The following is a 16949-nucleotide window of genomic DNA, read 5'->3' on the forward strand; positions in this document are numbered from 1 at the left end:
TGTCAAATGTTCATTTTAACAAAAAATACGTTGCCCGGGTAATAATAAACAGCCCTCTTCAAAGAAGTTGGAAAGTTCATCATACTATTAGGAACTATATTACATTATATTGGTCCATATCGCAAGTGGAACGAGAAGTAGACACTGTTAATTCTGGTTATCCATCAAGGGTCCATCGAGAGAGAGAGGAAGTTGCTGTCATTATTTTTACGTTGTTATACTCTTGCTTCCTATTTTTGTTTTGTTAGCGCAATCATGTCACCAGGCACTACCACGACAACATCTCGACCAGGCACATCATCTTCTTCTTCACCATCATCGTCATCCCTAGCATCATTCGAATCAGAATTGTACCTCTCAAGACCATATTTCACTAGGCGACAAATCTCCAAACTACAATCTAAAACAATCACAGACCACAGATCATACAACTCCAAGAAGCTAACCATAGTCAGATACCTTTCAGACTTATGTGTCCATTTAAGCTTCCCCAGGAAAACATTAGAGACAGCAATATACTATTATCAGCGATATCATCTATTCCACCCCTTTGAGACGGAACTTACATATACATTAGCGTTAGGTTGTCTAATATTAAGTTGTAAACAAGTAGAAACCATTACGAAGATCAATGATATCGTTAACCTTTCGTTCGTCCTAAGGAATGGGAAACCATTACCCATGACGTCGCCGTCTTCCGCAGTGGAATTAGAGAATATGAAGAAGAGGATTTTCAATCTTGAATTGAAAGTTTTGAAAAGTTGTTCTTTCGACTATAGAATCAATAATTATATTCATATTGATGAATTCATAATTAAATTTGGTCAGAAGTTAAATTTCCATTTCCAAATTTGTCATCTGGCCTGGATCATTGAGTATGATGTGTTTAAATTGGATTTATTGTTGATAATCCCACAACATGTTATAGCATTAGCGACTTTGAAATTGGCCACTGAATTATATGGCCAAGATTTGGAGATTTGGAACAAATTGGAAACATTTACTAATTTGCAAGTGGAGAAGTTATCTTTTAAACAGGCTTATTTCGATATTTTAAATTTTTATATTAATACCTTTGATCTTTGTGATTTGAAGGACAATTTACCCACCGACGTTCCACCGATAAGCATTAATGAATTTATGGCTTTGAAGAAAAGAGCAGGCTCCGAGGTAGGATTGGAAGATATAACTAACAATACATCCAAGTTCCAACAGGAGATAGTGGATGCGGATCCCTACTTGAATATTAACCAAAATGAATTCAAAATGGCTAGAGAGAAAAGATATGTCCTATCTCAAGACTTAATTGAACAGGAAGTGATTTCATTGAAAAAATGATGGGTCGAGCTGAGGTAGAATAAAGTAAGGCCACCCATGTAACGTTATAACCATACCTATATTTGTTTTAGATATAGACTACATAAAAGCATATAGAAAATACAGCATAAGTGCACATAACTTTAGATGAAAACATATTACTTCTTTACTTTTTTCTATATAAAATATATGCAACATCATCTATCAAACTGCATCATTCTATTCATGATATTGAGAGTCCAATAAGTACCTATATCTATTTGCTCTTAAGGGATCAACTTCAATTAACTTTGCAAGCCATTCCTTGGATTTCAAAACGTCATCACTCTTTTTAATACCACGTTTACATTGCAAGTTTTCTATAAGAATTAAAACCTTTAAGCACCATGGATTTTCCTTCCCAGAAAAGTCTTTGTCATCATCATTAATCATAACAATGTTGGTCTGTAAGTCATTTAACATCTTGGTATATTCCTTTAATTCTAAAGTCTTAAAAACATTGTCATATTCAATGAACCAACAAATATAGTCCCATACAGCTTGGTCGTCTGCACCTGTAAACATTGCATTTGTAATATAATCTAATTCATCTTTAAGGAGGTCTAGCTTATTAGCAATTTCATCATGATCAAACATCATACTGATTAATTGAACCCTTTGATGCCATGCTGAAAAATTAGATATATTCTGGTTAATCTTCTCCGTCGTATATTGAAACTCTTGATGATTTAAACTCTTGTTTCCTAGCCTTTCCATATTTTGAATAACGATACGTCTATAATGCCAACCATGATAATTTCTACTATCGAGTTCTAGCATTTGATTAACAATAAATAATTCCTTCTGCCATATCTTGATCGAGGAATCAACATGATGACTCAAAACCCAAACCCTATGATTCCAAATCCAGTACACTTTGGGGAATCGTTTCAATGTCTTCATAGTGAATTTCAATTCATTATCCCAAAACTCGGAATCCAATTCATTTCGAATATTATCAATAATATCTCTTCTAAAATTCCATGCTGTATTGAATTCAGGATTGATCTCTAACAATTCGGTAGTGGATTTCAATGATTTTAAATCATACACTTGTGATTCCTTCAACGTTAAAACCTTATCGACTAGTTTTCTGTAATCTTTGATTTTTTTCACATCATTTAATCTCTTACGATTTAATGCTTCTTTACTCCATTGTTTTCTTTTAGTACCATGCTACATATCCACTCATTATAATTGTTATGAAAAGATTCGTTAGTCTATTGAAAATACAAATTAAATTCTTACTTTTGAAAGAACGGATTAGAAACATACCATTTTTATGAGAGGTGTTCCTTTTGAGCAGGTTTCTTAACGTCCTCTTAGCAGTTGTGCCTTATATATTACTCCTCTTTTAATGATCTTTGCCATTTAGGTTACGTTAAAGTCAGATATCTTACAGTATACTTTATCCTAAAAACGCGAAACACGAAGAAAGAAGCTTTGATGTCAACAAGAATTGAAAACATATATAGATGTATATACAACTTCAAAGAACCAGAAAAAATAGTATGTACGGTGATAGTGAGTAAAATATTATGTACAATTAACTATATATATATATATAGCATTCGTTATCGACTCCAAAAAATGAAAGCCATCTACAAATAATCTGACTTTCTTCAGGCATACTGATCAAAAGTGAGGCCTTTTCTAGTGGTTCTTAATTCCTCTAGTAACTATGTGGCGGCTGAGCTTAGCACATGAATCCCTTAATAATGAGTTCAAATTTTATTTGATTGACGACGATGTCAGGTTAATATAGTATGCACTATAGGTGTGTAATATATACACAACTAAAGCGTTGACCAGTTGAATGCCTATGCAATGTCGTTTTGAATCTCATCTGTAAAAGGATACTCTTTATTGAATAACCATGAGCATGCATTGAAATGGTATATGATAACCGTCGTAACGATCCCAACGCACATATGATACACCTGCTCCGATCAATTTGGGTAATATTCAGACAGATGGGCCGGTCAATGTATGATAATATAATTGATATATTCTCAAACTAGTTTTTATGCGGCATCGTAAGTTCATTATTATTTATGCTTGCCTTATGTCTCGCAATTCCAAGAAATCGTGCATGCCTTGGGATGAAGAAAATTAAGTCGAGTTCCATTGCAGATTGAACACACTCTATGCCTTTCTCAGTTTGAATGGCCTCAGTCAATGTGGAATTTGGAATCAAGATATATGCTCAGAAAGAGAAATCCGTTTATAACCCTCTGTTAAAAAACCGGGTAGTTGACATCAAGTCCTTGACACTTAATGGTTTCTTAGTTTCTTGGTCTTCTGAACCTCGAAAAGTTTCTGGTCTTCCTCGGTTAGACATTGCCGCTCTAGAGTTTGTCGTCTGTGGTGGTGATTTAATGTTTAAATCATTCCTTATAAAATTGACCCAATTAGGTTCATTAATTTGTAACAAGTTTCTTTCAAAATCAAATAATAATTTCTTATTCCATTGGAATATGAAATATTTATTAGTAGCATGATTCGTCTTCTCCTGTTTCTTCTCCTGGTCACCACGATTACCTTCTTCTGGCGCCACTTCTTCGACAAGTCCAAGATGGAATGAACTGAAGTAGTTCTTCCATAGGGGTAAATCCCATTCAACACCCTTTAAGACAAAACAATAAGCCCAAATAATATTTCTATTATTATTAGGACAAAGTCTCCTATAAGTCTCGAAGTAATCATCAGGTGAATTCAATGGAGCCACTAATAATTTCACAAATGATAATAATTGTTCGACATTAACATCTACGTGATTTTCAAATCTTTTCCTCGATGTAGATATGGTCATTGATGATGAGGTCTTCACATCACTTCTATCATTAACTATACAATTCGATAATGAGTGTAAAGTGAATTTTAAAAGTTCAATGTCTAATAATAATTGTTCTCCTATGGTAATAGTATGTTGAACATCATATTTCCTCTTTTTAATTACGTTTGTGTTCGTTATCAAGAATGGTGTTTGCGGTTCTAATAATTTAATTATCCTAGTGATGAAATCATTTGCTATTAACTCAATGATTTTATCTAAGAAATTCCATTTATAAACGTCCCTGTTAAACAATGAGATGATGTATTCCAAAGTTGTTCGTTTCGTTTCATGATCATTATCATCCGTGTTGTCATCACGACTGTCTGGAGTAATTAATGTATCTCTTAACGTAGTCATGTATCGACTATAATCTTCCATTCTAACATGTATCCAATCTACGTTATTGAATTCTTTCCAAACAAAGGAAATGTCTTGAGCTATGACACGGTAAATTAATAAATTTGTGGCTCTTGCTAACAAGTCATTGTAAGTATTTTTGGTCTTTTCAAAAACATGAGAAATTCGATCCGGTGAGGAACTGAATTCAGATAATTTATCTTCTAATTGACTTATGGTGGTTGAGACATAATCAGTAGTATTAATTAATAAGACTGTATATTTAGAGCATTCTAATTTATTTGGTATCTCTATATTATCTGGTAATATTAAGGGATTTAAAATCTTGATGGAGTATTCTGTTAGCCACTTATTAAAAAAAATTGCCAAAGTTAATAAAATACTGTTACTATTACCGTTCTTGTTATCATCTGTATTTTCGTTATTATTGCCTTCTAATAATTCCAAAGTTTGTGATAAAATGGATCTATAAGTTCTGAAAAGATCAATACTTGATGGGACGATTAATGAGTCAGTGATAGAAGATGATATCTTGGGGCTACTTAAATAATTAATCATTTTATCCTTCATGATTTTATCTTGATGTGATACCCAGATTGATAAATATGGTTCAAAACAGCCACTTAATTTCTTTGATTCATCTTTAAATTTATTTGAGAATCTAATATTTATATATTTTTCAAAATCTAAAGTGGATTGTAATGCGTTCATGAACAGATCAATTGAGTTTGACGCGTTTGCGGAGGAGGAGGAGGAGGAGGAGGCTGAGGTAGATTTATCATGCAATTCTCTTTTCAGTAGAATTTTCAAATCTCTTGCTGTCAAATTGAGGAAATGCAATGTTAATTTGGACGGGATTTTCCAATCATCAGGAAATGAATTATTAAAATTCGTATTAAAATTATTCAGTATTTTTTTAAAATAAATGAATCTTCTTGATAAGTTTTCTAATGAACCAGCTTCGTCGTCCACTTGAAAAATCTCAGTTAACTCATATAATAATTTCTTATCAATGATCCAATCTATAAATTTTGATCTCATGTTAGAATCTGAATCCACGAGGACACTCGCACCATTCTTTAATTGACCTTCTAAACGATTTATTTCCACTGGAGAAGTGAAATTCCCTTGGAATAAAGTTGAATATGAAGATTTAATTTTTTCCACGGTATCATTCTTCAATCTTGATATTGATATTAATAATCTATTAATTTCGTCTACAGATTTGAATGGTATAAAGGTATTTTCTGCTAAAGAGCACATGATTCTATAAGGAGATACCATTTCAATGTAAGAATTGGATTGGATTAGTAATTTACATTGACAATATGAATCCACTAAAGTTTTCAAATTTTGGAAAATGGTCAATGATTTAGTAATATTATTCTTACCGTTGTCCAGATATGATATACGTTGAGTCAAATTGGAAATTGTAGCTTCTGTTCTTGCTGATATTGTCTGTGTTTCGACGAAATCCTTAAATACTTTTTCCATTATTATAGGGTCATTCTCAGTTCCATCTTGGGACTTAGTTTTACTATTGTTCTCTGTAATGGTCTTTTGCAATGACAGTTTATAATTTCGTGTTCTTTCTAAGATAACATCTATGTCATTGAGTGAGTCTTTGCTAGAGAATAATGACGTTATATCTTCAAAGGGATCATATTCCAGAGATGCGGATATCATGCTTATGTGTTGTTGTCTATCCAAAATGTCAGTTAGTTCTAAAGAAAGAGACTAAGAAGAAACTAAGAGGTTAAATTAAAATGGCGATACCGCAGTACAAGTTATGAAACGTTACGAGAAAGAACCACTAGCTATTTCTCTGCTTCTTGTGTTCTGGTCCATCCTATTTCACCTATCTTCTAGATGTGTCTTGCTGGATCTTATAATACATAATACGGTATTTGTTTATTTTTCCCTTAACAAAAAAAAAAACAAGGGTTTGACAATTTGGTAAAAATTGCTCCTGGGGAGGTTCGAACTCTCGACCTTCAGATTATGAGACTGACGCTCTTCCTACTGAGCTACAGAAGCTTGATTTTACATTTTAAATTGATTATTTAGAAGATGGTATTCTATTCTTCACTACATGTGCTAATAAATTACTTTGGGATGAAAATTTGGAAAAGAAATTTGACGAAATGAAAGTGGCAATATACCATAAATATAGACTATTAGATTCAATGCAATATATATATGACAGTGGTGATAGTTGAACAGGAAGCAAATTCAGTTTGATTATATACACTTGGCTATCTCGAAGATTCACAGGAAGAAGAGCGTGGAATAATGTCTTTAAAATTGCCCCAAAATCCAAACGCAGGACTTTTCAAACAAGGTTACAACAGTTACTCTAACGCAGATGGACAAATCAACAAATCCATTGCCGCAGTCCGTGAATTGCATCAAATGTGTTTGACATCTATGGGTCCATGTGGTCGCAATAAGATCATCGTTAATCACATGGGTAAGATTACCATCACTAATGATGCCGCTACCATGTTGAGAGAATTGGAAATCGTCCATCCTGCTGTGAAAGTGCTTGTCATGGCTACTGAACAACAAAAAATTGAATTGGGAGATGGGACTAATTTGGTTATGGTTTTGGCTGGTGAGTTATTGAACGTTTGTGAAAAATTGATCGCGCTAGGGTTGTCTGCAGTGGAAATTATTCAAGGTTATAATATGGCTAAAAATTTCACTTTGCAAGAATTAGATAAATTAGTTGTAGATGATATCGTTGATAAGAATGATAAAAGCCAGTTGATCAAAATAATTAAACCTGTTATTGCCTCAAAACAATTCGGATTTGAGGATTTGTTAAGTGATCTGGTTGCAGATGCCGTGTCTCATGTCTTACCTAAGACTTCTCAATCTACTAATCCATATTTTAATGTTGATTCCATTAGAGTAGTGAAGATTATGGGTGGTTCCCTAAGTAATTCCACCGTCATTAAGGGGATGGTTTTCAATCGTGAACCAGAGGGACATGTTAAATCATTAGAAGGTGGTGAACAACATAAAGTCGCTGTCTTTGTTTGTCCATTAGATATTGCAAATACAGAAACTAAGGGAACCGTTTTGTTACACAATGCTCAAGAAATGATGGATTTCTCTAAAGGTGAAGAAAAGCAAATCGATGCCATGATGAAGGAAATTGCTGACATGGGCGTTAAATGTATTATTGCCGGTGCCGGTGTGGGAGAATTAGCTTTACATTATCTAAACCGTTACGGTATCTTAGTCCTAAAGGTACCAAGTAAATTCGAATTGAGAAGAATATGCCGTGTTTGTGGTGCCACACCATTACCAAGGCTTGGTGCTCCAACACCTGAAGAATTAGGTGTCGTGGAAACTGTGAAGACAATGGAAATCGGTGGTGATAGAGTTACCGTTTTCAAACAAGAATCTAATGAAATTTCTAAGACCGCTACTATCATCCTAAGAGGTGCTACACAGAACAATCTAGATGACATTGAAAGAGCCGTCGATGATGGTGTTTCTGCTATTAAGGGTTTAATGAAACCATCAGGTGGTAAACTATTGCCAGGTGCAGGTGCCACTGAAATTGAATTAGTCTCAAGAATTACTAAATTCGGTGAAAAGACTCCAGGTCTATTACAATTAGCTATAAAACAATTTGCCCTTGCATTCGAAGTGGTTCCACGTACTTTAGCAGAAACCGCTGGTTTAGATGTCAATGAAGTTCTTCCAAATTTATACGCCGCACATACTATGACTGATGATGAAGCTAATGAACCATCATCTCAAAATGATTGTCTGTTTAAGGGTATAGATACATTGGGAGAAACATCAGAAGGTGTTAAAGATATTAGAGAAGATGGTGTGTATGATATGTTGGCTACAAAGAAATTTGCCATTAATGTAGCTACTGAAGCAGCCACTACTGTGTTATCTATTGACCAAATTATCATGGCCAAGAAAGCTGGTGGTCCAAAACCACCACAAGGTCCAAGACCTGGTAATTGGGATCAAGATGATTAATTAATTTCTAATCTCGTTGTTTCTTAAATGCATTACAATACAAATACAATACAAATACTACATCACTGTACAATTAATTTACTTCTTTCATTAATACATTAGACTATATACGTATAACATATATATTACATCACAAGTTATATGAACCCTGTTGTATGTATAGCTCCTCCTTCCAACATCTAGATGCTTTCCTTTCATTCTCTTGAATTTTTATGTATGTATGGTCTCGTTTTCCGCGATATGAAAAATTATTCTATTAACAAAACTTTTCACTTCCGCAGATTTAGCGATGAGCTAGCTAGCTACCTCAATACAATAAAATAGAATTTAAACAATCAGATCTCTACTTAGAATTTATCATATTTAGGGTAATAAGTTATCAGCAAACTCAAATTCTAAGATCCATTTTCTTCCCGTAAAGATTAGAATAAAGAGGAAATAAATATGGCTAAAACTAAATCTAGAGGTAGAAAGCTTTTGAAGAAGCAACAAAAGGATGAGTTCCATCCATCAACAATCTCCCATGAGGATAAAGATAACCACCAAGAAGAAGAATATACCAATGGTCATGAAGAGACTGACTCGTCCTCCCATTCCAACCAACAAATGTTCTTTGGTGTGTTAGACAGGGAAGAATTAGAATATTTCAAACAAGCAGAATCTACCTTATCATTAGACGCATTCGAATCCCCCGATGAAAAATTCCAATTCATCAGTAGTATTATAGATGAAGCTAAGGGTAAAGAATTGAAATTGGTGACATCTCAAATTTGTTCAAAATTAATGGAACGTCTTATTTTGGAATGTGATGATACTCAATTGAAAACTTTATTTCAAGCTTTCAATGGTGTATTTTTCAATATGGCTTGTCATAAATATGCCTCTCATGTTTTGGAGACTCTTTTAGTGAGGAGTACTGCACTTGTTGAGAAGGAATTATTGACTCCAAGTTTTGATACTGATAACAATGATAATGATGATGGGGCAGTGTTTGTCTCTATGGAAAACCTATTTTTGTTCATGTTAAATGAATTGAAACCTCATTTGAAAGATATGGTGAATCATCAATATGCATCTCATGTTCTAAGATTGATCATATTAATTCTTTCTTCTAAAGTTTTACCAAACACTACTCAGAATAATTCTATTGTTCGTTCCAAGAAATCCAAAATTGCTAGGAAGATGATTAATATTAAAGACAATGAAGATTTTAATAAAGTTTACCAAACTCCAGAATCGTTTAAAAATGAATTGCGTAATTTAGTGAACACATTATACAAGGATTTCACCAATAATGCAGAATCACGTTCCGCGATTACCATGACTCAGGTAACTAAATTTAGAGAGTATTGTGTGGATAAAGTTGCCTCACCTGTCATTCAATTGATTATTCAAGTGGAAGGTATTTTCGATAGAGACCGGTCATTTTGGAGGTTAGTATTTAATACTAACGATGAGAAGGATTCTAAAGAGGAAGCATTTATGGAATATTTATTATCTGATCCTGTGGGATCTCATTTCTTGGAAAATGTTATTGGTTTTGCCAGGGTCAAATACGTGGAGAGACTTTACAATTTATATATGAAGGATCGTATTTTGAAATTGGCTAAGAGAGATACGACTGGTTCATTCGTTATTCAAAGTTTACTACAACATTTGAAAAGTAAAGAAGTTAAAGAAATATTGGATGCTGTAGTTCCTGAATTAAGTATGCTATTGAATTCCAATATGGTATTTGGTACTACTATCATTGATTCCAGTATTAAACAAGATAATTATTTGAGAGATGATATTATTGAACAATTATTGAAGAAATATTATCCAAGAGAATCATTAGAAAAGAATATATTAGAAAGTTGTTTGAATTTAAGTTCATCTACTTTGGGTAACACTAGAGATGATTGGCCAACAGCAGAAGAAAGAAGGCGATCAATCTTCCTTGAAAAATTAATAGATTATGATGATAAATTCTTGGAGATTACCATAGATAGTATGTTGAAATTACCAGAACAAAGACTATCACAAATGTGTTATCATGGTGTTTTTTCTCATGTTGTTGAACATGTATTACAAACTAAGAGAGTCAAAGTTGTTAAAAGGAAACAATTATTGAATGTGTTATGTAAAGATGTTGTCAATATGGCATGTAATGCATACGCTTCTCATATAATGGATAAATTATGGGAATTTACAGCCAAATTGACATTATACAAGGAACGTATTGCTAATGCTCTAAGGAGTGAATCTGAAAAAGTTAAGAATAGTACGTATGGTAGACAAGTTTGGAAAAACTGGAATTTAGAACTATATGTCAGAAAGAATCGTGATTGGAAAAGACTTGTTAAAGAACAAGAATTGGAAATATTCCCAGATAGCAGACCATTACAACCTAAGGGTACTTTTTCAACCAAGAGAGAAAATGACGGATCAGCAGACTCTCAACAATACAAGAGGCATAGAAATAATGAAAGGTCTTAAGTTGTTTTATTTTCTCGAGCATTTTTTAATAGAGATTTTGTATATTATACTGTATAGATTATATTTAAGTTGAAAGGGGAAAAAGCATAGAGATGGAATAACATATGTGCTTTTTTTAGTTGGTATACATAGACTATATATACTTAACTAGTATCAAAAAACTGTGTTTATGTAAAAAAATTTTACCATATGTTGGTACCTCTCCTTGAACGTACACCTAAAAATCTTGCTACCTCATTAAACATTTCATTAATCTCCTCTTCAGAGAACTTCTTCAACTCCTTCATGATCTCCTTTTCATCTAAATCATTAATTTGGACCGTTTCGTTTTGCCTTTTCAATAGATTTTCATAATCTTCTTCTTCCTTCACCTTTTCAGGTAACCTCTCATAAAATTTAGCCAACTTGTATAATTTCACATCTGGAATATTTTCGAAATCAGATAAAGAGATAGGGAACCAATCTTTCTGCTCCAATGATGGGATTTCCCCATCGGGATTAGGCATAGGAGCCAACGTATCATTTCCATCCAACTTAGTCGAGTTAACGACTCTTCTTATTGATCTTTCCTCGATTCTATTCAATTCCCCTTGCAATTCAGCGACTAATTCGACTAGGTCTCCATTAGTAGCGAAATCGGTAGGATCAATTGGTGGAACATTATTCTTGGCATTGAAAGTTTCATCAAACTTTTGAACGTCATTGCGTTGCTGATTCAACTGTAATTGCATGACGTTTTTCCCCGTTGTAGAGATAAGTAACGTCTGCTTTTTGACAAGTGCTTCGAGATCGTTGACTTTTTTCTTCAATTGTTCTAATTCAGTTGTCATTTTTGTCGAGATGGATATAGATATATGTATGTATTTGTTCTTGAATATGGTTTTCTATTCTACAATGCTGAGTCCTCTATAAACCTTTACATATATATTGTCTAGTAATAAGGGTTCGAGATCTCTTTCCCTCCTTCCCTTTTTCCCTTCCCTTATTCGTACTTTACTTTACGTACTATTTTTTTCAAGTGGCGCCTTTTTTCAGTTTCCTGGTTTTTTTTGACACAAAAAAGTGATATGATCTGACACTTTTAGTGATGGTTATGACTATGTTTTGAGAACTATGGCGTGGTTATGGTTACGGTTATGGTCAACGCCTATCATTCAAAAGTGCAAACTGCTTAGACTGTTGGTAACTTTGTGCAAACTAGTATTCTTTGCCTTTTGGGCCTCTTGTTCTTCACGTTCACGGTTTCTCCTCTGAGATAATTTACCTTTACTTACCTCGTCCGCAGCCTTCTTCAATCTGTCAATCTCTTCATCCTTCTTAGCCAGTTTACGTCCACCACTTTCCAATTCATAATTGTCAAGGAAATCATCTAACATAGACTCGAAATCTGAACGCTCTGCCTTCATGTCAAATGGTTTATAATTTTCTTCATCCTCCTCAATTTCGTCTTCGTAATTTTCATAACTACCAATCACATTATCGAATTGATCATCAAGAACAGTCATCGTTTCTGTACGAGCGATGGCACTAGAACTCATTGAAAACCCAGATATATCAGACATCGCACCCTTCTTACGACGATCTTTTCTCTTCTTACCACCTTTCTTCGCGTTTTTTGCTGTGATATTCGGAAGATCTCCTAACACGTCATTTTCTTCTTCTTCTTCTTCGTCTTGGAAGTCAGATGGTGCCACACTTTCATTGGCTAATCCTTCATCAGAATCATATTCATTATATTTCGACTTTTCCTTTTGGAATCTAATAACATCAGCTTGGTAATCAATATCTTGTAAATCTTCTAGATTCTCAATATTATCAAATTGAGACATCTCCTTACGGTAGTGTTCATCCTCATAGTTATCTATTTCATCCATATCCCATTCATCAAATCCATCTTCAAACTCTTCATCATCTTTGACTTCACCACTACCTAACAATTGTGCAAATACATCATCTTCTTCAAGCTCTTCTTCTGGTTCCACCACTTTCTTATTCTTCTTAGATTTAACCACTTCAACATCATCATTAACCACATAAGCTTCATCCTCTAACGCTTCCAAGACTTCTCTCAAAGCTGGGTTCATATCAGGTTTAAACCCGGCAATATCCTCGGTGACCTCTTGTTGATGCAACAAATAATCCGGCTTAGCAACACCTCTTTGGAAAACAGAAGTAACAGGAGCATTCTTAGTGTCTTTATATTCTGGTTCCACAAACAAATCCTCGATATCCTTCTTCTTCTCGTTCTTATCCACAGTACTCGATTTAGCTGGGACAAAAACCGCGTTGGGATCAGTACCGATTGGTTTCAAATGTTGAGTATAATCATATTTAGAATCGTCAAAATTGATACCATATAACGCAGCTTCACCAACGTTTTTGTTCTCTAACTTGAGATCTTCTTTAGTCTTCGTAGTAGTTAATTTGGGAATATACTGTCCTTGTTGTTGTTGTAGTTGCTGCTGTTGCTTATGACCATCATTCGGATTAGATACAGAAACTAAAACATGAGCAGAGGCATCTTCGTCGTAGAAGTGTGGATCATCATGAGGTCTGTGGACTACCACATACTTTTGGGCATTTTTCTTGCTGAACCTCTTTGACATGTCGCAGTTCTTTCAATATATATACACTGGTATTCGTTTTTGGACTAACTTGATGGAAAAAGGCAAACTTTCTATTAGATATTTGATATGTTTTATATATAGAGTTTATAACTTTTCTTCAAGAAGCTCATCGCATCGCTTTGAAATTTTTCACTCATTTTCCACGACTTGATTCTTAAACAACTACAAATATATTAACAACAATAAACAGCAGCAGACTAGAAGCACGAGACCATCATCAATTCATCAGTTCGACTCAGCCCTTCATTGAAGTTCATTTCATATATTTGCAACAACTGCACAACAACATGTTCATCCTATCAAAAATTTCAGATCTTGTAAGGATTCCACCAGATCAATTTCATCGAGATACGCTATCCTGCATCACTCATGAACTAAACAACAAATACGCCAACAAAATTGTCCCACATATTGGTCTCTGTATAACGGTATACGATATCCTTGAGGTGGATGAGGGCCAATTGAAACCAGGTGATGGTGCCTCATATATTAGTGTCATCTTTCGTGGGTTGATCTTTAAACCGTTCGTTGGAGAGATAATAACTGGATGGATCTCCAAGTGTACTGCGGAGGGGATTAAAGTCTCGTTGTTAGGGATGTTTGAAGATATATTCATTCCCAAGAAGATGCTGTTCGAAGGGTGTTATTATTCTCCGGAAGATTCTGCTTGGGTTTGGCCCATGGAGGAAGACACGAAGTTGTATTTTGATTTGAATGAAAAGATTAGGTTTAGAGTGGAACAAGAAGTATTTGTGGACGTGAAACCAAAATCTCCAAAGGAAAGAGAAATGGAGGAACAAGAGCAACAATTGCAATTACAAAAACAGGAAGAAAGAAAGGCAAATGGTGGGGATGTGAAAGAGGAACAAGAAGAAATAGTGAAAGTAGAAAAACCACCTGCTTATGCTTTATTAGGGAGTTGTCAAACAGATGGTATGGGGTTGGTAAGCTGGTGGGAAGAATGAGCTAAAATTACATTCTTGCCACAATGCATACACTTTTTAAGTCATATACTCTATCACATTTTCTACCATATAAACGCATAAAAACAAAAAGCAAATATTTATAAAAGACACCAGCATGTAATTGTATTATAATGAATGTACGCTTAATAGTATATTATATATGGAATGTATATATATATTTATATTTTATACACCGGTAGGAAAAGAAACTTACTTTGGTTGGTTTTCCCGTTTTCAATCGAGATAACTGGGATGATGAATGGTTTCGACTGATGAACTAATTATATTGCATATAACGTGAAGTGGAACTAAACTTCTTATAACCGTTAATAACTTTCTCCACTGCTTTTAAGAAATCCTTTTCAGATGCAACTTTCCTTCTAGCTCTGATAGCAAACATACCAGCTTCTGTACATACTGATCTTAATTCAGCACCAGTCGAATTTGGACATAATCTTGAAATCAATTCCCATCTAATACCACGCTCCACACTCATTGATTTAGAATGGATACGGAAAATATTGGCACGACCCTCTAGATCAGGTAATGAAAATTCAACTTTACGATCAATTCTACCAGGTCTTAACAAAGCAGGATCTAATGTATTTGGTCTATTTGTTGCAAACATCACTTTAATATTACCACGAGGATCAAACCCATCTAATTGTGTGATCAATTCTAACATAGTTCTTTGCACTTCATTATCACCACCTGCCCCATCATCAAAACGAGCACCACCAATGGCATCAATTTCATCAAAGAAGATGATACAAGCTTTCTTTGTACGTGCCATTTCAAACAATTCTCTAACCATACGAGCACCTTCACCAACATATTTTTGTACTAATTCTGAACCAATGACTCTTATGAAAGTTGCATCTGTTCTATTTGCCACTGCTCTGGCACAAAGAGTCTTCCCCGTACCAGGTGGACCATAAAGTAGAATCCCCTTTGGTGGATCAATACCTAATGTAGCGAATCGTTCAGGAGATAATAATGGTAATTCCACGACTTCTCTTAGTTTTTCAATTTGATCTTTACAACCACCTACGTCCGAATATGTAATATCAGGTTTCTCTTCCACTGTCATCATAGTAACAGATGGGTCAATCCTTGGAGGTAAGGGTAGTTCAATATGATACTTAGATCTATCCACACCAACTCTCATACCTTCTTCGATATCAGTTGGAGATACACGTTCCCCCAACCCGACAACGAATTTTGCAATTTGTTTCAAATTGATTACGTATTTATTATCTTCCTCATCTTCCTCTGCATTTTCTGCATTGCTATTATTGCTAGTTGAGGTTGGATTTATTTGTTCATCACCACCATCCTCTCCCTCCGTTGCAGAGGCAGCATTCCCCTTTATAATCTTAGTACAACGAGCTACTTGCAAGGGATGTTCTTCACTCAATCGTTGCCTATCCCCCATAATATCCCAAAGATGAGAAGGAGCCAACCCAGTATCACTTTCTCTGACTCCAGATTTCTCTTTGATCCTAGCTTCAATGACTTTCAAATCCTTTTCAGTTTCTTTCAATTTTTCAGCATAAGGCGCTGCCCCGTATGTTTTTAATACTTCAATATCACCTTCAGATAAGGGAACGATCTTGTCCTCTTTACCTTTCTTGTCTTTGTCTTCCTCTGTATCAATGGGGGCCTTGTATTTTTCCCAGTCTTCTTTGGTGGCATTGTTCGTTTGTATTTGTTAAGTATAGATTATTTTATTTCCAAATCCTTGATGGACAACAGTTACTTTCTTTTAATCGAGTAAAACGTCTTCTTTTAGATGGCCTGTGTTTGTAAGCTTATTCTGATTGAACTGTGCTAGTTAAAAACCATATCTGTTTCATTCATTCGGTGGCAAAATCCTTTGAAGTTGACCTTTTTTGATGTTTAAATCTTTAAAGGTGTCCCAGCATTACCCGGATTTCCCCATTATTTTTGGAATAAATTTCTATTTATCTAATAATATACGTAGAATACAGACGTGTGCGAGTTAGAGATCCCTAGTTCTGTTGTTCATGTTGTTATGGTTAGTGATCACTTAACAGTTATTTAATAGTATAAAATGTTGATGCAATATATGTATTTGTTGTTATCCATTTACGTATTAAGGAAGAGGCTTTCTAATTCTCTATTTTGTTTTAATTTTCAATTTTTATGTATTCCACACCTCTGTTCTTGTGAAGATTTTGGTCCCGGCTACAATTGCACACGGGTGAGCTAGTTTTTAGCATTTTATACTTAAGAAGTAGGGGTCAAATCTATTATATCCTTCAAAGTGGAGCCATTCTAAAAATTTCCTGTCATTTAGTT

The 16949-nt window shown here is 34.4% G+C and overlaps 9 protein-coding genes and 1 non-coding gene across 10 annotated transcripts; 4 read left to right on the forward strand and 6 right to left on the reverse strand.

Moving 5' to 3' along the window:
• Positions 1 to 255: 255 nt before the first annotated feature.
• Positions 256 to 1338, forward strand: CTK2 (Ctk2p; the record flags this gene model as incomplete). The annotated part of the gene is made up of 1 exon (XM_003669225.1): positions 256 to 1338. One exon carries the CDS (start codon positions 256 to 258, stop codon positions 1336 to 1338), a length of 1083 nt encoding a protein of 360 aa, XP_003669273.1.
• Positions 1339 to 1536: 198 nt separating this feature from the next.
• On the reverse strand, positions 1537 to 2634 carry BET4 (Rab geranylgeranyltransferase BET4; the record flags this gene model as incomplete). The annotated part of the gene is made up of 2 exons (XM_003669226.1): positions 1537 to 2532; positions 2632 to 2634. The coding sequence occupies 2 exons, from the start codon at positions 2632 to 2634 to the stop codon at positions 1537 to 1539; spliced, it is 999 nt and encodes a 332-aa protein (XP_003669274.1).
• Positions 2635 to 3580: 946 nt separating this feature from the next.
• Positions 3581 to 6235, reverse strand: VPS53 (Vps53p; the record flags this gene model as incomplete). Its single annotated transcript, XM_003669227.1, has 1 exon — positions 3581 to 6235. The coding sequence occupies one exon, from the start codon at positions 6233 to 6235 to the stop codon at positions 3581 to 3583; it is 2655 nt and encodes an 884-aa protein (XP_003669275.1).
• Positions 6236 to 6513: 278 nt separating this feature from the next.
• On the reverse strand, positions 6514 to 6586 carry NDAI0Ctrna3M. The gene has a single exon. It is a non-coding gene; the product is annotated as a tRNA-Met (tRNA).
• Positions 6587 to 6841: 255 nt separating this feature from the next.
• Positions 6842 to 8557, forward strand: CCT8 (chaperonin-containing T-complex subunit CCT8; the record flags this gene model as incomplete). The annotated part of the gene is made up of 1 exon (XM_003669228.1): positions 6842 to 8557. The coding sequence occupies one exon, from the start codon at positions 6842 to 6844 to the stop codon at positions 8555 to 8557; it is 1716 nt and encodes a 571-aa protein (XP_003669276.1).
• A 444-nt stretch (positions 8558 to 9001) lies between these two features.
• NOP9 (RNA-binding RNA processing protein NOP9) lies at positions 9002 to 11035 on the forward strand (the record flags this gene model as incomplete). Its single annotated transcript, XM_003669229.1, has 1 exon — positions 9002 to 11035. One exon carries the CDS (start codon positions 9002 to 9004, stop codon positions 11033 to 11035), a length of 2034 nt encoding a protein of 677 aa, XP_003669277.1.
• A 182-nt stretch (positions 11036 to 11217) lies between these two features.
• MRP8 (Mrp8p) lies at positions 11218 to 11865 on the reverse strand (the record flags this gene model as incomplete). Its single annotated transcript, XM_003669230.1, has 1 exon — positions 11218 to 11865. The coding sequence occupies one exon, from the start codon at positions 11863 to 11865 to the stop codon at positions 11218 to 11220; it is 648 nt and encodes a 215-aa protein (XP_003669278.1).
• Positions 11866 to 12189: 324 nt separating this feature from the next.
• LTV1 (ribosome biogenesis protein LTV1) lies at positions 12190 to 13641 on the reverse strand (the record flags this gene model as incomplete). The annotated part of the gene is made up of 1 exon (XM_003669231.1): positions 12190 to 13641. One exon carries the CDS (start codon positions 13639 to 13641, stop codon positions 12190 to 12192), a length of 1452 nt encoding a protein of 483 aa, XP_003669279.1.
• Positions 13642 to 13949: 308 nt separating this feature from the next.
• On the forward strand, positions 13950 to 14627 carry RPC25 (DNA-directed RNA polymerase III subunit RPC25; the record flags this gene model as incomplete). The annotated part of the gene is made up of 1 exon (XM_003669232.1): positions 13950 to 14627. One exon carries the CDS (start codon positions 13950 to 13952, stop codon positions 14625 to 14627), a length of 678 nt encoding a protein of 225 aa, XP_003669280.1.
• A 277-nt stretch (positions 14628 to 14904) lies between these two features.
• On the reverse strand, positions 14905 to 16062 carry RPT1 (proteasome regulatory particle base subunit RPT1; the record flags this gene model as incomplete). Its single annotated transcript, XM_003669233.1, has 1 exon — positions 14905 to 16062. The coding sequence occupies one exon, from the start codon at positions 16060 to 16062 to the stop codon at positions 14905 to 14907; it is 1158 nt and encodes a 385-aa protein (XP_003669281.1).
• Positions 16063 to 16949: the final 887 nt, after the last annotated feature.

Source organism: Naumovozyma dairenensis, chromosome 3 (genome assembly GCF_000227115.2).
Source record: "Naumovozyma dairenensis CBS 421 chromosome 3, complete genome".
Classification (NCBI taxonomy): Eukaryota; Fungi; Ascomycota; class Saccharomycetes; order Saccharomycetales; family Saccharomycetaceae; genus Naumovozyma; species Naumovozyma dairenensis.